The sequence below is a fragment of the Dipodomys spectabilis genome, unplaced genomic scaffold (assembly GCF_019054845.1).
Source record: "Dipodomys spectabilis isolate Male_0828 unplaced genomic scaffold, ASM1905484v1 ptg000302l, whole genome shotgun sequence".
NCBI lineage: Eukaryota > Metazoa > Chordata > Mammalia > Rodentia > Heteromyidae > Dipodomys > Dipodomys spectabilis.
In genome coordinates, this window is record NW_024870979.1 from 389,073 (window position 1) to 410,297 (window position 21,225).

Consider the following 21,225-nt stretch of genomic DNA (forward strand, 5'->3'; position numbering starts at 1 on the left):
CTGGAAGAGGTCACATCTGCATCCGCTGAGGTCACATCTGAATTTGATGTGGCCACACCTTTCCCCGCCCATACCGTACATAAGGCCTAGCCCAGGCCCAGACTCTCTTTTTCTCTCTCTGTTCGTTTCTAGCTCTTGCTCTTGCTCTTCTTTTCTAGCTCTCTCTGCTCTCTCTCTGCTCTAGCTCTTTCCTCTCTCTTTCCCAGCCACGTGGAGTGCCAACCTTGCCTGGTCCCAGCAGGTCTACTGAATAAACCTACCCCTTACCTGAATACCACGTGAGTGCTACTGTTCTTACCCCTCTCTCTGCTCTTTTCTAGCTCTTTCCTCTCTTTCCCAGCTCTCTCTCATTGCCAGGCCTTTCTCAGCCACGTGGAGTGCCAACCTTGCCTGGTCCCAGCAGGTCTACTGAATAAACCGACCCCTTACCTGAATACCACGTGCGTGCTGGTGCTGTTCTTACTCGGCTACCTCTTTTTAAAAACCTAACAAGTACTACTAAAATAAGTAAGTAAAGTCTAAATATTTCTTGCTAAATGACCTTACTCTGATAATGAACCAGTGGGCAGAGAATAAGAATGAACTAAGGATCTCTACATTACTAGGAGCCTGCTGCACATCTGACCCCATATTCACAACTCCTAGGGAGAAGGTAAAAAGCCTCACTCTACAAATGCTTTACCCAATGCTTAGAGATGTTACATAAATTGATCAAAACTTACCAAGCTAGTGTACTTACAAACTAATCTGTTGACTTGAAACCCCTTTGTACAACTACTTAAAAGATTTTTATTTTTAGGCATAGCACCAGTGGCGCATGCTTGTAATCCTAGCTACTCAGGAGGCTAGATCTGAAGAATGAGGTTCAAAGCCCGCCCAACAGAAATTTGGGAGACTCTTATCTCCAATTAACTAACAGAAAAGCTGGAAGTAGCTCTGTGGTTCAAGTGGTAGGGCACTCACCTGGAGCTGAAGAGCTGAGGGACAGGGCCCAGGCCCAGAGATCAAGCCCCATGACTGACCAAAAAATAAAAATAAAAAAAAAATTTAAAAATTGGGGGGGGGGGGGGGAGGGACAAAAAATAAATCTTTTTTTTTTTTGGTTGACTGTAGGACTTAAACTCTGGGCCTAAGCACTGTCCCTGAGCTTCTTTTGCTCAAGGCTAGCACTCTACCACTTGAGTCATAGCGCCACTTCCAGCTTTTCTGTTTTACCACTAAGCCACATTCCCATTCCAAAAGATTTTTTTTTTTAATCCCTAAAAAACTTAGCAGGTTAAGCCTAGATGAAGGGATGATACAAGTGTTAAAAATGCCTAGCATGCACAAGACTGAGTTCAAACTCTAGTTCTAGAAAACCAAACCACCTCACCAGGCTATTAAAGAACTAAGGTTAGTAGCTTGACACACACCTCTAATCACAACACTAGGGAGACTGAGGTAGAAGGATTACAAGTTCAAGGTCAGCCCAGACTACACAGTGAGACCCTGTCTCCAAAAAACAAACAAGAAAGATCAACGACAGCAATTTTCATTATATAGCTGTCTTGCTTCGAAATAGAAAAAAAAATTGTGATTAATGAAAACAAAATGAAGTATAAATCCAGGCCAATTGTCTGTTCTCAGATTCCAGGATTTCTAGAGGAAATGACAAATGACCAAACTGAAATTCAATTTCAAAAGGACAGAGCCAGAGATTTGGACGAGACTTTGCAGTATTCCAGTCGCTTAGCACGTGCAAATGAAGAGTTCTCTCCAATTCTAGTATTTCCAGAAAGCAATTTGGCAATATACAGAAAATGACTAAAACTAATAGCACTAACAGCTAAAATGATGATTAAGCCAAAGATGTTCACAATGTGTTTCTCAATATCATTCCCACACCCTATATGCAACAGTAGGGCTTTTTTGGTTTGTAAATCCTTCCAAACAGTAGCAAAATGCTCCTCCTTTAAAACAAGAAGTTAGTGGGGTAAGGAACAAATCAAGGCAGCCTTTCATGGGCAGGCATCTTCTATTTCCCATGTTTATTCAGGGGCTAACCTGCCCCCTGACTTCAGTCAGATATCAACCACAACCAGCTACATTTTTCCGGGAGAAAAAAAAATTCAGTTTCAAGTATATTAATAAATCAAATGAATATAATCAAATTCCACTATGTAAAAATAAACTGGACGTTTGAGAAGATAACAAACACATACATATCAGTTCCCAAGTTTTCAAATGATGCAGTTTCCCAGAATCATTAACTCAATCCTTCATCCCGTGGAGGCCTCCATCTTAGTCACGCCAGATAAACCTTTGCAGAAGCTCCTGGGCTTCTCCTGAAGGTTATTTCTGCCACACTGGGTCTGAGCAGATAGATCTCCTCTCATCAAGCCTCTTAAATCAAGTCTTAAAACATTGTTTTAAAAATAATATTTTTAAATAATATTAAATAATTTAAATAATATTACCCATGATGCTACCAAATGTAATGTCCATTTTTTTTTAGGGGGAAAAGAGGGTCTATACTGGGTTTGAACTCAGGACCTCGTACTTGCTAGACAGGCACTCTATCACTGGAGCCATACTCTCAAACCTTTTTTGCTTTTCTTTTTTTTGGGGTCAGTTGTGGGACTTGAACTCTGGACTTGGGCACTGTCCTCAGTTCTTCAGCTCAAGGCGAGCACTACCTTTTGAGCCACAGCTCCACTTCAGGTTTTCTGGTGGTTTATTGGAGATAAGAGTCTCATAGACTTTCCTGCCAGGACTGGCTTTGAACCTTGATCCTCAGATCTCAGCCTCCTGAGTAGCTAGGATTACAGGCAGGAGCCACTGGTGCCCAGCTGCTTTATTTTTTTTAACAGAATTTCACATTTTTGCCCAGGATTGGCCTGTGCCAAGATCCTTCAATTTAAATGGCCTCCCATGTAACTGGGATTATAAGAATGCTCCCACAAGTTGGGCACCAGTGGCTAACATCTGTAATCCTAGCTACTCAGGAGGCTGAGATCTGAGGATCATGGTTCAAAGCCAGCCCGGGCAGGAAAGTCTGTGAGACTCTTATCTCCAATAAACCACCAGAAAACTAGAAGTAGTGCTGTGGTTCAAGTGGTAGAGCATTCACCTTGAGCTAAAGAGCTGAGGGACAGTGCCCAGGCTCAGAATTCAAGCCCCACTATGAACAAAAAAAAAAAAAATGCTCCCAACTTTTTGGTTGAGATAGAGTCTCACTGAACTTTTGCACAGGTTGGCCTTGAACTGAATTCCTCCAGATCTCTACCTCCCAAGCAGCTAGGATTACAGGTATGAGTCATATCACCCAGCTTGTCTTTTATAGAAGCCAAAACTATAACTCACATTCTCAGAATCTTCACTTCCATCAATAATATTTAATAATTGCCTTTATTTTCTGTAGCATTCACAAAGAAAGAACAAACTTTCTTTAGCAGTTCAGAAAAAAAATAACCAACTTTCTTTTTAAGATAGTCTTTAGCAGTTCAGGAGTTATTGTTTATAAATCAGAGGATAACGAAACCACTTGAAGTTGGAATCCTGGGTAAATGGTTATGATCACCCCATAGGGCACTCATTTCTTAGGTGCCTAGTTCTTATGAAATGGCTCCACAGCCAGGGCCCTTCAGGGGCTGTTGGTGTTCAAGTCCAGACTACTAAATCCAAGAATGCTGAATGCTTCATGCACTCATTGTTGAAAGGCTAAACAAATGAGCTTGGGTCAACATACAAATATCTCTAGCACAAACTCCAGCAGGTTTCTGAAGGACCATGGACAATTTGTATTAAGACAGGTAGGAGACATAAACATATCCTTTGACATCTTTGCCCTCAACCTCCATATAATACATGATATTATTCATGATAAGGTAATATTTTTAAAGATCATGCATTCCCTCACACAACACATGCCCAATAGTCCACGTAACTCCCTTTTCACAGAAGTGATTCTGAAGTGACATAGCTAGTGAGAAACATAACCAGGAAACCCAGCAGAGCAATGCTTGACTCCAAAATCTATCTCAAAGGGAACACAAACTATAAAATTTCCACAACTATCTACTCCTGAAAAGCAAGGTGATTTCATATCCAAATGATGTCATTAAGGGAGAGCCTTTCTCTCTTCCATACTTTCCATTCTGACTCATTCAGAAATCTGTGCATGCTTCCTAGAACACCACCTTCCAGGCTTCTCTCATATTATTCTATATCCTTACTGAGAAGGACTAAGAGAATGGTGTGGGAAATGAGTTCAATTCCCTTTAGGAAAACAATAACATAAACTCCTGCAAGGTCAAGGAACTCACCTGCCTTGAGTCTCCATGTATCCACAGCACACAGCACAGTCCCCTGGAAAGGGGTGAGTTACGAGCCGGCCTGAGGCCTGGGTGGGCTGAGATACTACCCTGGGAATTTGCCTCTGGTAACTCACCATTTTCCTAGGGAACATTTAGAGATGTTTTAGGCTGGCTACCACTGCCTTGAACCTATAGAGCAGGTAGTACACAACTAGGGTCTCTGGAATGCTCTGAGAACCAAAATGAGAGATGAAGGAGGTCTTGTAAAAGCTGAGTGAATGTACGAGGCTTTTCAGAAGTCTGTAGATGCCAATGGACAATGGCGCAGTGTCTGCAGCAGCAGGTGAGTTCCAGACAGGATTCCAGGAACAAGAGGACTGGGGTTTCTCTCCTCTGGGTGAAGGCTCACCCCTTCCCCACCCTGGTATAGATTGCTGGCCTAACATGCACTGTCCCTTTCTTCCTGTTGAACAGAACCACTGTTACTTGGGGCAGCAAAATGTCCACATAGAAAACTCACTTTCCACCCTTGTCTCTCTCTAGGTAAGTGTTCCTGATGGTCAGGTTTTGTTCTTTCCACAAAGTTCTGTCTTGCCGAGAATACCAATCCTTTTGCCCTTCCCTCTCCCTCATCTTCCAACATGGACTTAGTGCGATTATAAGCACTCCACCAGCCCGTTGCTTTTTAAGAACTCTGATTCAAAAGATAGTGAAAGAGACACAGGCATCTTGGAACCCTTTTGACCAAGAAACCACAAATCAAGAGCAGTCTAGCCTGAGACTTGCACATGAAAGGGGAATACACATCCCTTATGTAAAAGTGAATGTGCATCCACTTAAACTTTCTGTTGTATGTAGCCAAACTTAACATTCATTAATACACTGACACTAAAGGAATTAGTGTCCTGTGCCTGGATTTTTTAGACACTTCATTAATCAAATAATAACTGTCTCTTTTTTATGTTCAATGAATATTTGATGATAAAGAACTAGATTCTAGCTGGGCACCAGTGGCTCACATCTATAATTCTAGCTACTCAAGAGGCTGAGATCTGAGGATCACAGTTCAAAGCCAGCCTGGGAAGGATAGTCTGTGAGACTCTTATCTCCAATTAACCATCAAAACTGAAGTAGCTCTGTGGCTCAAGTGGTAGAGCGCTTGCCTTGAGCTGAAGAGCTCAGGGACAGCACTCAGGCCCAGAGTTCAAGCCCCACAACTGACAAAAACAAAAAAACAACCAAAAAGAAGAAGAGGAGGGGGGGGGAGGAGGAGGAGGAAGAGGAGGAGGAGGAGGAGCTAGATTCTAGCTCTAAGGTCCAAGACATTTACTTGGTTCTTGAGCCATTTCCAGTGGAAAATAGTCATAAGCAACCCCAAAACTCCAGCCCTAAAGCCCTGTTGCTGAGAGGAAAAACCTTCTTAACCTGCTGACCATGTCCTGTCATATACTACAAAATAGCGGCTACTAGCCATGTCTGGCCATTTAAATACAATTGAATAAAAATGTAAATTCTGCTGCAGTTCTACTTGCTACTTTTCAACTGCTCAATAAAGGCATATGTCTGACAGCTACCTTATTAGGCAATACAGATATAGGAAATTTTAATGCAAAATACTGGTCTAGAAATACACTTTCTACCTGTCTTCTATGACATGTAGCTCTCCTTATTTTCCTTCTACTTTACGAGTCATTCTTCATCCTCTCAGCATCTACCCCCTTAGTCAAATGTTGGCTTTCCCAGAGCTCTTCCTAAAATCTTATCTCCTCATTCCACCTAGGTGATTCTGCTACAGCATCAGCTATCCTTGTGCAGAAAGTTTAAACATTCACAACTTAAGATCCTCCAAAACTTCTAGAAAGAACCCAAGGCCAACCTAAATCATGACTGACCCAGCCTTGAGCCTGTGGTAATAAAGCAATGCAAACTAGGCCCTAAGAAAAGTTCATTGGAAAGACTAACCATCCCAGAAACATTTAGCATGTGATTAGATTTGGAACTTTTAACTTTACCCGTCTTCTCTGAAGAAGAGGGGCAGAAGACTGAACCTAGTCAAGAAGTTAATGAGATGATAGGATCCCATGCTCTGCACACTGCAACTTGAAGAACTTCCCGGTTGACGGATATGTCAGGTCTCCACAGGAAGACAAGGGCTCTCAGTAGTCAGGACTGTCTCAATGTCTGCCTTCTGTCTCCTCCATTTGGCTGTTGCTGAGTTGTATACTTTATCATAGGAAGTGCTAACAGCAAATTCAAATGATCCAACATGACAAAGTGGTGGGAATCCCAAAATGTACAGCCACTTGGTCAGAAGGTACCTTTCAAGATCTTCAGCTAGCATATGCCAGGAGAACAGCCCCTTGTAGAGACTGAGTCCTACCTATGGGTCTGACAGTAAATCCAAGTGGACAGAAAATTGAATTGAGCTGTAGAACACCCAGCTAGTGTCAGAGAACTTGCACAAATTAACACTTACTGGGTTGTACGCAAGTGTATTAACTGAGTGCCAATACAGTTTTATTAATAACGTATTAACTGAAGTATGGTATTTGCAGGGGAGAATTCAAATGGTGTAATTCCTTAGGGAGTTGCTGAACCTAGCAGCCATCTTCTGAATTTAGTAGTAACAAAAACTCACTCCGTATAGTCTACTTCCCTTAACCAGTAATTTTAAAGAACTGATCAGTACAGTCTTAACATTATTAATTCCTAAATATTTCATAAAGAGAACAGCTCTTCACTCCTCAGAAACCACTGCTGGTTTCCCATCAGCCATAAACAGATGGCAACTCAGAAGAGTCCTGTTCCCATTATGCCAACCTGGCAGGAGTCTCACCTGCTACCACCTGAAACACCAATTCTTCCCACCTTTACACAGAAGGCTCTGAAACACAACTAAAATCCTACCTAGATGCCCACTGATAAGCATCTTCAAGCTGATAGGGGGAAGGGAGTCCCATTATAACTCCACTAATTAACAAAAGTCACATTCTAATATAACCACAGGAATAATGTAGTTTTTCACTGCAGTTCCACTCATGGTTCAGACAAGTTCCCTGCCTGATTATACTGGGATGGAATCCCAGTTTTGCTAATACAGGCATATGTATAAGAATTAGACTAGATCATATTATATCAAACCTGGAAGAAACTTTTGAAGATGCTAAAATTTCAATTTGAGATATATTAATATGTCCTTAAAATGTTATATACAATGACACTATGTATTCTGTCATTATAACCTTACCATAAATGCCTTTCCTACAACTTTTCAATTTAAATAATCTAAGATAAGGAGAATGACAGACCATGCACAAATTACTCCTAAGGTAGCCTTCAACACACGTGTACACATATACGACATACACACACACACATACACATACACAGAATAAGATGATGTTTTCTTGACAGAACTTTAAGCAAAGATGCTCTTCTTTGCTCTCTCCACATACTTGCCAATCACCAGGACCTTAATTGCCTATTATTGCCTGCTCAGCAAACCAAACTGAACTCTAGAAGTTAAGCCAAGGTTTTACTTAGCAAGGGCAGCTTGACTTCAGCTTATTATATTCATGGCATACCCAGTATTAAGCCCTTGAATAACTCTGCTGTTGCAATAAAGACCAAAATCCTCATACCTGGGACATATGGCCCAGGAAAAAAAAGGATTGCTCTCACCAACATCTCAGCATTTCCTCTCTGATACTCCATAGGAAGACACTTTCTAAGAAACCAGAAAGGAACGATCAAAGGGGTGATACTCATCAAGAGGTATTGCATTTACAAATTCACATTATGCCAGGCACTGGTAGCTCAAGCCTGTAATCCTAGCTACTCAAGAGGCTGAGATCTGAGAATTGTGGTTCAAAATCAGCCTGGGCAGGAAGGCCATGAGACTCTTATCTCCAATTAACCACCAGAAAACCCGAAGTGGCACAGTGGCTCAAAGTGATAGAGAGCCTTGAGTAAAAGAGCTCAGGGACAGCACCCATGCCCATAGTTCAAGCCCCATGACTGACAAAAAAAGCTTTGAGTTCAAACTCCAGGACTGAGAAAATAGTAGTAATAATATCAGTCATATGGTATTAAGAATTAAGTATAAATTAAGAAGCAGGTAACTTTGAAAGTAACACAGAGAACAATATAGAAGCTGAGAAACAAAAGTCCTTTTCAGACAGAACAGTGTATGGCCACAATTAACCCTCTAAACTAACACTTTAGTAGGTAGAGGTTTACATTTCAGTTGATTATCTTCTTCCAAAACATTAGACAAATCTATGCTATGAGATAATCTGCCTTCCAAAATAATATTAAATTGTAACAGATGGTACTTAAGGCCAAGTAGCTCTAAAACCAAGAAAGGAAGTGAACCATATCTTAGCTTCGTGGAGCTCTTTCATGCTCTAATTTGTGAATGAGTCCAGACTCCACAGCACGCCTCCTTCTTCAGACATCTCACCTTGGGGTCTACTTTACTTCTCATTAGCACTGAAGGAGGTCTAACTCAAACCAATTTTGCTAGTCATTAACAATCTAGTAAAAGGTTTGATAATAACTGACTAAAATTAAAAGGTTGAAGTAATTGGTTTAAAGTGACCTCCAGAGATTACGGGTATCATTCACTTGACAGTGCCTGCTCTACTTCCCATAAGTCTTTGACTACCTGGTATACACTAGAGAAATAAATCAATTCCCCAAAGCCAAGTACATGTCACCTTTTAGGGTCACATAGAGGAAAAAGGACAAGCACCATCTGAACACAGGCAAAGGACCACCAAAGAGAATCCATTTATATGATTACCAGCAGAAACCAGTTATTTTTAAAACCCAGAAAGCTAAGAAAAGAGAAGAAAATGTGATACTCCAAGATTGTCAACAGTTGGAAAAGGCAGGTAAGGGAGGGATGGACGAGAATGCTGAGGGGAGCAACAATCACCAAGACATACTGTATTTATAAACTGCTTTGTTAAATGACAACTCCTTTGTACAACTACTTAAATTTAGAAAAAAAAAAACCCACAAACTGTTACACCATTTCTGAACCATGAGGTCAACTCTCAGAAAGCTCTACTTTATACCAACTTATTACATTAAAATTTATAGAAAATTGATTTCAAAGTACTTCACACTACTAGTTCTTTATGCACCTGTGTAGAGAAGTATTTCAAAACAAGTGGCAGGAGGCTGAGACCTAGAGATTCCAAGCTATGATCTCTCAAGAGTCTAAGAGACTCTACTTCCAATTAATCAACAAAAAGCAGGGCTGGAAGCGTGGTTCAAGTAGTAAAATACCAGCTGGGCAAGCACAAGGAACTGAGTTCAAGCCCTGGTACTAGGAGTTTATACTAATATTTATTCTTTCACATACACTATTGTGACACACAAAAATGCACTTTACGTACAAATCTCATTTATTATGACTTTCTATATTGTGTGACAAAATCTTTTAAAGCCACGCTTTAACTGATCAAAAGTATATATTCCCTGTAGCAATGAAATCATGTAGCTTGTTAATGTCCAGAAAAGATATAGTAGTCATTAGTTAAAATTAAAATTAATGTCATTAGTTAAAATTGAATAATAGTAATGATTTGTGGACCTCCCATTCTAACACTTTGCTCTTCACTGAAAACAGACCACCTGAGAGAGATGCAAAACCAAACACAAATAAGATAAAAAGAAAGAGAAAGAGAAAGAGGAAAAGAGGGAGGCTCTAATAACCACAACAGAAGCTCCCAGTCCTATACTGCTTAATTTATTCCCAAGTCTCTCAGAATCCTTGCTAGTAAGAAGACAAAACAGTATGCATGCCACTTTCATTCTCACATCTGTCACAGTAGTAAAAGTTATTATTAATGGAACAGATAAGTAAACTGTGAAGGTTTTTTTGTTTTGTTTTGGGTTTCTTTGGAGGTTTTCTTTGGTTGTGGGCTTGAACTCAAGGCCTGGGCACTGTCCTGAGCTTTTGTTTCAAGGCTAGTACTCTACCACTTTGAGCCACAGTGACCACTTGCAGTTTTCTGATGGTTAACTGAAATAAGAATCTCACAGCCTTTCCTGCCTAGGCTAGCTTTGAACCCCGATCCTCAGATCTCAGGCTCCTGAGTAGCTAGGATTTCAGGAGTGAGCCACCAGCACCCAACTCGCTTTCTACCTTTTATTAGTTTATTTCAGACATTTCAAATAGTACAGGATTTCATTAAATTTCCTACATATAAAACACTAGACTGAATTTCTCATCAAATAGGGAAAAGACCAAATTAAAATAATGTAAGTTCAAATTATTTGTAGAGACTGGAAAATGTGAGCTGAGTATCAAACCACCTTCATCCACCTGGTTCTCCCCAGACCCAACCTCTTTAAACTCCTATTCCCAGACAACACACCCAAGTAATACTTTTTTGAAGACATTTTTCTATTTTGACCTAATGTTAACACATGGTCAAAGTTTCTGATTATTTACCAGTTCTACTGTAACTCTGACTACCTAAAACATCAGCTTTGGCTGACCAGGTAGGTGTATACATAGCAGAAGTCTACTTTCTTATCATGTAAGTTTTCATTTTCTACAATGGAGCTACAGTTGTCCATCTGCTGCTATTTTGGGAGAGGTATCTGCAGCTGAAGAAACCAATAATGTGTCAGAAATCCTGATTACACTCAGCACATGGGAACATCTCTGTTCATCAATTCTGCATGGATGTTTAAATTGTCCCGGCACTAACAGCTGTCTACTCTTCTGTACAGGGCCTCTGCCACAGTGATCAGCATTTCTCAAGAAAGGTAAAAAAAAAATAAAATAAAAAATACACTGAATATCAAAAAAACAAAAAAAAAGTGGGACAGTATCCCTCAGCAGAAAAGGTTTTCTAAGGTCCCTTGATTTCTCTAAGAAGGGACGGAAAATTAATATATGTACAAAGCAAGTGTAACAGTCACATTTTAAACTAATCTTCCTTTTGTTGTGGGAGAGAAACTGAAAAAAATCCATATATCCAACTTAAAAATAAAGTTATCTAGGAGGATGAGACACTTCTGAATGCAGTAATAACTTTTAAGAGGAAGTTGAAAACACTAAGCAACAGTTTTAGATACAGAAGTACCTTTAGAATCCAGTGTTCCAACTAGTAACTAGCCAGGTCAATAGGTGGGACATAAAAGTGAGACACTGAAGTTACTCGCTGAAAGAGCTAAATTCTTCTTTTTTAAAGAACTAGTGTTTGAACTCAGGGCCTTGCATTAGCAAGGCAACCACTCTACCACCTGAGCCTCATCTCTAGCCCTTTTCAGGCAGGGTATTGAACTTTGTACCAGAGCCAACCTAGCACAGGATCTTCCTAGCTAGCCTCAAGCATTGCTGGGATTACAAACAAGCATTACCAAGACCAGCTTGTTAGTTGACACCAGGTCTTGCTACCTTTATGTCTGGGCCAGCCTCAAACTAAAGTCCTGCTAATCTACCTCCCAAGTAGCTGAGATTACAGGAGTAACCACACTTGATTTAAAGGACCAAATTCTTAGGCTTAACCACAGTGTAATACATCTGATACAATAAAAAGAAACACACACAAAAGAACACTTTAACCCAGAAGGTATAATATGTCCATTACAAACTGGGAAAAAGATACCCATATATTAAGATTACCAAAAGAGCAACAGTAGAAATAATCATAATACTCATATAATGTGGTTCCAAATCCTTTCACACTTGCTATGATATAAATTAAATATTTAATTTTCTAAGTGAGAGAGAAATACCTTTCATAGTAGTATCTGTTATCTTTTCTTTTTTTTCTTTTTGGTTGGTCGTGGGGCCTGAACTCTGGACCTGGGCACTGTCCCTCAGCTCTTCAGCTCAAGGCTAGCGCTCTACCACTTGAGCCACAGCGCCACTTCCGGCTTTTTTCTTTTTGCTTATGTGGTGCTGAGGAATCGAACCCAGGGCCTCAGGCATGCAAGGCAAGCGCTCTACCACTGAGCCACCTTCCCAGCCCCATCTGTTATCTTTTCTAAAGCTCTCTCATATCCATTTGGCTCTAATTGTACTTCTGATTAAAAAGGACAGTGAGAAAGGTGTTCAAATAAATGTACATTATCTGCACAACACCTCTACACACTTATAGAATAATTTTCTATGTTATACTGCACCATTATTGTCCAAGGCTATCCATACACAATATATTTTAATTTTATTGTAGTTCTTTTTGCCGGGAGGGCGGGGGGGGGGGGGCAGTCCTGGGGCTTGAACTCAGGGCATGGGCACTGTCCTTAAGCATATTTTGCTCATGGCTATCAGTTGATCACTTTACCCACAGCTCCACTTCTGGTATTTTGGGCAGTTAATTGGAGATAAGAGGATCACAAACTTTCCTACCCAGACTGGCTCCGAACCACAATCCTCAGATCTCAATCTTCTGAGTAGCTAGCATTACAGCTGTGAGCCACCAGCCCCCACCAACTTTTAATTTTATTCTTAAAATACTCTTTCTCAAGGATATCTTGACACCACATAATTACAAAGACTACCACTCCTATTTACTGACATCAGAAAACACATAGCTGGTTCTGAATTCACCATATTTAAGAAACAGCATGACTTTTAGACCTATACTCAAAATTTTAATTTTGACCAATCATTTTCTATGAATGCAAGAAATGAAATAAAGATGACAAACTGGTATAAGTCCTAACATATTAAAGGGTTGCTAAAGGGGGGGAAATCTGTTGGCAGTAATTTTATGGAGATGATGTAATTAATTCAACATTACCGAACTAGTAATGTATTTAATTTTTTTTTTTTTTTTTTGGTCGGTCATGGGGCTTGAACTCTGGGCATGGGCGCTGTCCCTCAGCAATTCAGCTCAAGGGGAGCGCTCTACCACTTGAGCTACAGCGCCACTTCTGGTTTTCTGGTGGTTTATTGGAGATAGGAGTCTCACAGTCTCTCCTGCCCGGGTTGGCTGGCTTTGAACCGAGATCCTCAGATCTCAGCCTCCTGAGTAGGATTACAGGCGTGAGCCACCAGCGCCCAGCTAGGAATGTATTTAATTTTAACTAAAGAGTGGTTACCGATTTCCTGGTCTTCCTGAATTGTCTTCCCCTTTCTTTCTAAACTCTCCTTGTAACTCCTTCCTCATTCTGTAGTCTTATGGAAATGTTAATTTAAGAACAAAGTTACACACATATTGAAAAGATAAGTAAATTACCCAAACTAAGCCAATCATATACTTTCTTCAGAAAATCTGAATCAGATAACAGAAGGATGAAACCTGTTGGTCAGACTTTGAGACATAGTAACTTAAGTAGACTATCCATGAGGCCATTCATAAAACCTAGATTCTACAGGCTTAGTTTCCAGTCTAGTTGTTCAGCATTTTCTACATCTGCAGTCTAAGTTCATTCCTACATTTCCAAAACCTGTCTTTTCTACTCAGTAATACAACATGAGTGTCTTTCCAAGCTCATTAATATATGCATATCATTTTCGACAGGTACATGCAATGAACCTGTCATAATCCAATCCATGTCCAGTTCTTCACTGTGCACATGTATCTTCACAAACTTTTCTATTATTTCTTTGGCTAAATTCCTTCTAAATGTAGACTTTCTGAGTCAAAGGTTACATGCATTTTGCATTTGATACCTAAAAGCAGCCATCTAGCATGATACATTAATTTTTATCTCTACTGTGTCTAAGAATGTATTTCCCTCCATTTGCACAGATGAGGATTGCCATCGTCCTTATTCTGTTACACCCGGGCAGCTGCCTAAATATTAAGATTACCAAAGCAAGGAATAGAAATCATATACTACCATACTTTATATGAAGCTTTACCAAGTCAATTCACACCCGGTAGGGTCTATACTGTTAATATAGTAACGAGAAAAATGTCACCTTAGTCTGGTCAGGCTGTGTAACAAAATACAATTGTCCTTGATATCTATGGGGGATTGGTTCTAGCATCCACAGATGCTCAAGCCCTTGCATAAAATCAGGTATTATTTGTACATAAATAAAGCACACCTTCTTGTATACTTTTAAATCATCTCTAGATTACTTCCAGCATCTAAATACAATATAAATGCTATGTAAATGCACTGTTTAGGGAATAAGTAGGAAATTACAATTTAAAAATAATTCATCATTTTGTAAATTTAAAAATTTATAATTTTTGTCATCTTTCTTCAATCTGCAACTGGTTTAATCTGTAGCTATAGAACCTGTGGAGGGCTGGGAAGGTGGCTCAGTGGTAGAGCGCTTGCCTTGCATGCTCAAGGCCCTGGGTTCGATTCCTTAGCACCACATAAGCAAAAAGAAAAAAGCTGGAAGTGGCGCTGTGGCTCAAGTGGTAGAGCGCTAGCCTTGAGCTGAATTGCTGAAGGACAGTGCCCAGGCCCAGAGTTCAGGCCCCATGACCGGACCCAAAAAAAAAAAAAAAAAGAACCTGTGGATACCAAGGGCCAACTGTACCAGAGATTGGGTGTCATAAACAATAGAAATTTATTTCTCAAAGTTCTGGAGGCAAGAAGCCAAAGATCAAGGGCCAGCAAGGTAAGACTTCGCTCTTGATCTGTAGGCTATACCATCTGAAGGCAGGCTCACACAATTTCCTTAGGAGGGGGGGGATCTGTAGGAGAAGAGAGCAAATTCTCTGGTGACTTTTCTAATAAGGCCACTAATCCCACTGGGAGGGCCCCTTTCGCTTGACCCTGGGGTTTCTACTAAAGAATTTGGGTAGAAGGAAACAAGTATTCAGTTCATAACAATATTGTTTGTTTTTAATTTCATCTCTTTAATGACTACTGAAACTAAGTACTTCAATACACTGGACATTAACTTTTAGTATTTTTCTTTCTGAAAGGTCTGTTCTGGGTTGGGGATGTAACACAGAGGTACTGTGCTCACCTGGCACATGTATGGCCTGGGGTTCAATCACCAACAAACACTTCAAAAAAGGGGGGGGGGTCAGGGGAGAGGAGGAGGAGAGAGATGTTCTGATTTCAAGTCTGAAACAGGAAGTTTACAGGATGAGCATGGAACATCTCATCATACCAGAAAACTAGGAAGCTATTACACTGCTTGAGACAGGTCAAAAGATCTCAGTCACTAACCTGAATAAGCCCTCCCAGCCCAAAGGTGGAGTAATTGGTGCACCAAAAGACAAGTGCAATGGACGGAAACACGTCATATACACTAACATAAGGGAATTCAGAAAAGACATTTTAAAAGAGGGGAAAAAAATCCTCAGGACCACTGGTGGATGTTGGGAACTAGCTCTGACTTTGAAAATGATGATTTAAAAAAAAAATTTTTTTTCACACATTTCCTAATCTATACTTCAAGGTAACCAACTAATTGTGAGAGGTTCTACTTATGTACTTCACCTAAAAATTAAAGAGGGGAAGATGAAATAAAACCACCAAATTATAATCCTTATGAATCAAGATGATTGGAAGTAATTACTAATATGCAAAATAAATAATTCTACTCACAGAAAAAAAAATGAAATCCATACTGGAGGTGGTAGAGTGTGTGCTTGGCATGCACCAAGACCCTAGATAGAATACTCAGCATGTAAACAAACCCCATTCTTCTCACAAACTACTAATGTATAGGAAACACAAGAAATAAAGGAACAGGGCTGGGAAGGTGGCTCAGTGGTAGAGCGCTTGACTTGCATGCATGAGGCCCTGGGTTCGACTCCTCAGCACCACATAACAAAAAGAAAAAAAGCCAGAAGTGGCGCTGTGGCTCAAGTGGTAGAGCGCTAGCCTTGAGCTGAAGAGCTGAGGGACAGGGCCCAGGCCCAGAGTTCAGGACCCATGACCAGACCCCCCCCCCCCCCAAAAAAAGGAACATACAGGGTAACAATCAGCAAAACTCAGATTCCTCAATAAAGTTATACAAAAAAAAAAAAGATGGAGATGAGTTAAAGAGAATTTAAACAAACTGTAATTGCAATATATGGTGTGTGTGTGTGTGCGCATGCACGCATGCACGATGGGGCTTGAACTCTGAGCCTGGGGGTTGTCCTAGAGTTCTGCAGCTCAAGGCTAGTGCTCTACCACTTGAGCCACCACTCCACTTCCAATTTTCTGGTAGTTAACTGGAGATAAAAAGTCCCACGGGGGGCTGGGAAGGTGACTCAGTGGTAGAGCGCTTGCCTTGCATGCATGAGGCCCTGGGTTCAATTCCTCAGCACCACATAAGCAAAAAAGAAAAAAAAGCTGGAAGTGGCGCTGTGGCTCAAGTGGTAGAGCACTAGCCTTCAGCCTTGAGCTGAAGAGCTGAGGGACAACGCCCAGGCCCAGAGTTCAGGCCCAACGACTGGACCAAAAAAAAAAAAAGAAATGTACTCATGGGGCTGGGAAGGTGGCTCAGTGGCAGAGTGCTTGCCTTGCATGCATGAGGCCCTGGGTTCGATTCCTCAGAACCACATAAGCAGAAAAAGCTGGAAGTGGTGCTATGGCCATTGTGGAAGTGGTAGAGTGCTAGCCTTGAGCTGAAGAGCTGAGGGACAGAGCCTAGGCCCAGAGTTCAGGCCCCACATCCAGCAAAAAAAAAAAAAAAAAAAATGTTCCTGCCCAGGCTGGCTTTGAACCGTGATCCTGAGATCTCAGTCTCCTGAGAGGCATGAGCCACTGGCGCCTGGCTTTATTTTGGGTCTTAATGTGTGTGTGTGTGTGTGTGTGTGTATGTGTGTGTGTGTGTGTGAGAGAGAGAGAGAGAGAGAGAGAGAGAGAGAGAGAGACCGACAGACAGACAGACAGACAGCGACAGAAATTCCACAACAAGTTCAAATTCAAAGAAAAAAATATGTGTTTATGTCTTTAGCTCACAATAAATATGGTATATATATATATATATGGGGGTAGCCTGGGAGTACTGAGTGAATATTTGGAGACATTGAGAATATTTAACTTTCTTTTCTTTTTTTTTTTGGTGCCGGAGCAGAATCCTAAACTATATCCCAATCAGAAATTATCGTTTTAGGGCTGGGAAGGTGGCTCAGTGGTAGAGCACTTGCCTTGCATGCCTGAGGCCCTGGGTTCGATTCCTCAGCACCACATAAGCAAAAAGAAAAAAGCCGGAAGTGACGCTGTGGCTCAAGTGGTAGAACGTTAGCCTTGAGCTGAAGAGCTGAGGGACAGCGCCCAGGCCCAGAGTTCAGGCCCCACGACTGGACCCAAAAAAAAAAAAGAAAGAAAGAAAGAAATTATTGTTTTAAAGTAGAATAATAGTATTTTTATTACTTAAGGAAACTTTTTATTTACCAACAAAATTGTAAGACAATTTCCTTTGTTTTACGGTAATCTAATGTTAAGGGAGAGGAAGTATCCCTCAAATAACACTGGCCAACATTTTCTAACTGCTAAAGCTGGGTGACAGATACAACATTTAGCTCATTGTATGAGTCTCTACATTTTTGGGGAGAGGAATGTTGAAACAGGATCTCACTATGTAGCCTGGGCAAGATATGAACCCAAGAACCTCCTGAATGCTGGGATGGCAGGCATGTGCCACCAATTCATCTGGTTTAGGATTTTCAGGTGGTATAGAGCAGCACTGGGGTCTGAACTCTGGGCAGAAAGTGGCCTGATGAAAGGCTGCTGTCTCTACTATTCTTGACTTAGTTGGGATCTCACTGTCAACACTGGATGGTTCAATTTAGAACACACATTTAATATACCACCAATCATTAAAACATTAAAAAGTCAATTTTAAGCAGGGATGATTGTAAGATTCTTATCCCCAATTAATCACCAAAAAGCTGGAAGTGAGCTGTGACTCAAGTGGTAGAGTGCTATCCTTGAGCAAAAAAGTTTAGGAGCAGCACCCAGATCCTGAGTTCAAGTCCCAGTACCGGTGCACACATGCATACACATATGTATGTGCACACACACAATCAGTTCTAGTAGGAAAGAAAAGTGTAAATAACAAAACACATAGTTCCATGTGAACACCAGAATGTTCAATACAATGAACACATCCTTTCTAAATGCAGAGGATATTATTTAAGAGATGCAGTAGTAAATACATCGTATTTGGTGGGACACCAATGGCTCACACCTGTAATCCTAGCTACTCAAAAGGCTGAGATCTGAAGATCATGGTTCAAAGCCATTCCAGGCAGGAAAGTCCATGAAACTCTTATCTCCAATAAACCACCAAAAAACCAGAAGTGGTGCTATGGTTCAAGTGGTAGAGCACTCGCCTTGAGCTGAAGAGCTGAGGGACAGCGTACTAGCCCAGAGTTCAAGCCCCATGACCGACCAAAAAAAAAAAAAATCTTATTGTAAGGAATGTAAATGATCATGGCTCTCTAAGCTTCCATATCTGCAAACTCCATTGTGTTGTTGTTGTTTTTTTAATCCCTTATAAAACTCCCTCTAACTCGGTGCGGAATACTTACAAGTCTGGAGGGTCAACACCTCTCCCACCAGTGAGCAGCACAACCCTTACTAAAAACGAACAAAGCTCTTTTAACATTTTTAAAGGGAATTATCATCCACTAATAGCTCTTCCACACAAGTTGCTGTTTTCCAAGTTGAGGAGCTAACTCCATTTGGCTACTCATAGTGTATCATATAATCATTTCCCCTGCAGTTAACTACCATGAAAAAGGAGGAGGGGTTACGACTCCCATTCTCAATGGAGCTATCTATCTTTGCACCAGGAATCAACAGCTCTTCATCGCCCCACCTGAAGGCCAAGAGTCCTGGCCTGGCTCTCTTGAATAGCGGTATGGCTAACCTGCGAGGCGCGCGTCACTCAACACGCATCTCCACCTCCGATCCTAGGCCACCGGCCGACAAAAACGAAACTCATAAGGAAGAATGGAGACCCCAGACACACTGCAAGAGGCACGAAGAATCCCAGAACCGGTTTTCACATTCTTCAAAACCGTAGAAACCATTTCCTCCGCTAAGACCAACCGGCCCGCTAAGGGGACTTACTGGATACACTTCAGGGGCCCAACTACCATAAAAGACAAAGAGGTGGGCCCCAAGGGGAGAAGTCTGGCGGACTTTCCGATCAGCTGGGTAGGTTAGCTGGAAGGATGACCACCCCAGAAAAGGACTGTCACCCCCATCTCCTCCCACAAGGCTACGGGGCCCTAACCTTCCCAACCTTGAAGTGGTGTCGTGACAGACAGACACCTCCCGGCTCCGCGGCCCCGGCGGGGGGAACTTCGCACGGGAGCACCGGCAGCGGGTTTGGAGGCCCGGGGCCCCGGGCGGGGTTGGCGCCGGCAGCGGAACCTCCGGGATTTGCTCAGACTCCCGACAGCAGAAGCGCCGGGAGCTCCAAGCAGCTGCCACGACAGGTGACCGGGCTCGCTCGCGGGGCTCCGCCGGTGGGGCGGGCGGGAGGCGCGACCGAGGACGCCAAGGTGGGCAGCGCGGGGAGGGCCGGTGGGGAGGACGGGGGGGGGCGGAGCTCCGGCCCCCGGGAGAAACCGTTTGGAGGGATTTTTTTTTCTGTCTCCACGATTAAGAGGGGGGGAAAAATGGCTCCACGCCAAACGCCTCCTGATTTGTACACCCGCGCGCGCGCGCGCGCGGCGCCCCATCGCCCCATCTTCCCACACGCAGAAACAAAAGGCGACACCGCCGAGCGGCCGCCGCGGCCGCGGGAGCTCGGGGTCAGACGCCCGGTGGGCGCCGCGCCCTCGTCAGGAGCCCAGCGGCGGCCCACCCAGCCCAGCCTGCCGGCCGCCGCGCCCCGGCCTCGGCCGCCGCGCCCCGCCGCCGCCCCCCCCCCCGCCGCCGCCGCGCCCACCACGCCCGCGGGCGCCCGCACCGGACCCGCCGACAGCGACGCGCGCCCCGCCGGCCCCGAAGGCGCCCCGGCCCGCACCCCGCCGGTCCCTCCCTCCCCCCTCCCGCCACACGGCGCCGACCCCGGCCCGCCGCGGCCCGTGACAGCGGCCCCCGCGCCGCCTCACCTACCGGGCGGCCGTGGCGGCGGCCCCCGCGGCTCTCCGCGCCTCTCCGCCTCCAGCAGCCCCGCGCCGCCGCCGCCGCCGCCGCCACCACCGCCTCCCCCCCCCCCCACCCCGCGTCTCGGCCGAGTCTCCGCCCCCCTCGGCGGCCGCCCGCCCGGCAGCGCGTCACGTGACCGGGACACGTGACCCCCGCGCGGCCAGCGGCCCCCTTCCCAGCCCGCCGGCCCGCCCGGCCGCCCGGCCCGCTCCGTGGTGACGGCCGCTGCGCCGACCGCGCGGGCCGGCAACGGGCTTTCCGGCGTCCCTGGCCTCGGCGGCTCGGCGCCGCGCTGTCCTCGCGCGCCGCGGACACGCGAGCCGATGGCCGGAGTCGTCCCGGGGGACCACGGCCTCACACCGGCCGCACCACGAGGAAAGCGCTAGCTCGAGTCACCTCTAGAAGCTGGCCCGCGGGAGGAGCCTCGAGCCCCCGAGGCCGCCCGGAAGGGGGCGTCCCGCCGTGCCTGCGCGGCCGGGCTCGGCCGCCCTGGGCCCGGGCCCGGGCCGTCGAGGCTGGGGGCGGGCGGGCTGGGCAGGGGGGCCCGGAGCGGCGCCGTCCTGCGCCCAGGGAGAGGGCTGCGGAGCGGCGGCTGCGGCCACGCCGGCAGAAGACGCTGTTTTTCTCTGCTGGGCTGAGAACGGGACTTCAGTCCTCTCTCCTTCGTGTGCACCATGGCAGAAATAGCGCCGCTGGTGCGGGAGCTCGGCACGGGTGCGTGCTTTAAAATGCAGACTCGATTAAGACCAGCGTCCTTCCTCGGTTAACAATGGTAACCACCAAACCCAACCCCTGTAATCCTACCCCTCAGGAGGCTATCTGAGGTGAATGGTTCGAAGCCCGCCCAGGCAGGAAGGTCTATGAGACTCTTATCTCCAGTTAACCACCAAGAAGCTAGAAATCAGGTTGTGGCTCAAGTGGTGGAGCGCTAGCCTTGAGG

General features: G+C 44.0%; 2 protein-coding genes across 3 annotated transcripts in view; one reads left to right on the forward strand and one right to left on the reverse strand.

Annotated features, from left to right (window-relative positions):
• The window catches only part of Tulp4 (TUB like protein 4), a 148,815-nt gene extending 128,513 nt beyond the window's left edge, over positions 1 to 20,302 (reverse strand). The window contains exon 1 of one of the 2 annotated variants that reach the window (XM_042702085.1): positions 20,249 to 20,302. The gene's annotated coding sequence lies outside the window, so the exon portion shown is untranslated. Of the gene's footprint in view, positions 1 to 1,412; positions 1,463 to 20,248 lie in introns of those variants that run through there. The other variant, XM_042702086.1, reaches the window with a different exon arrangement.
• LOC122127555 (basic salivary proline-rich protein 1-like) lies at positions 19,361 to 21,012 on the forward strand. Its single transcript, XM_042702088.1, has 2 exons — positions 19,361 to 20,306; positions 20,465 to 21,012. Exons 1-2 carry the CDS (start codon positions 19,361 to 19,363, stop codon positions 21,010 to 21,012), a joined length of 1,494 nt encoding a protein of 497 aa, XP_042558022.1.
• The last annotated feature ends 213 nt before the right edge of the window (positions 21,013 to 21,225 follow it).

Bases quoted from the DNA above. Each gene is read 5' to 3' on its own strand.
- LOC122127555 (XM_042702088.1), top strand. From the start codon at position 19,361: ATGACCACCCCAGAAAAGGACTGTCACCCCCATCTCCTCCCACAAGGC. The intron at 20,307-20,464 runs GCCCCGCGCCGC...CCCCCTTCCCAG, and splicing joins GCGCCTCTCCGCCTCCAGCA to CCCGCCGGCCCGCCCGGCCG.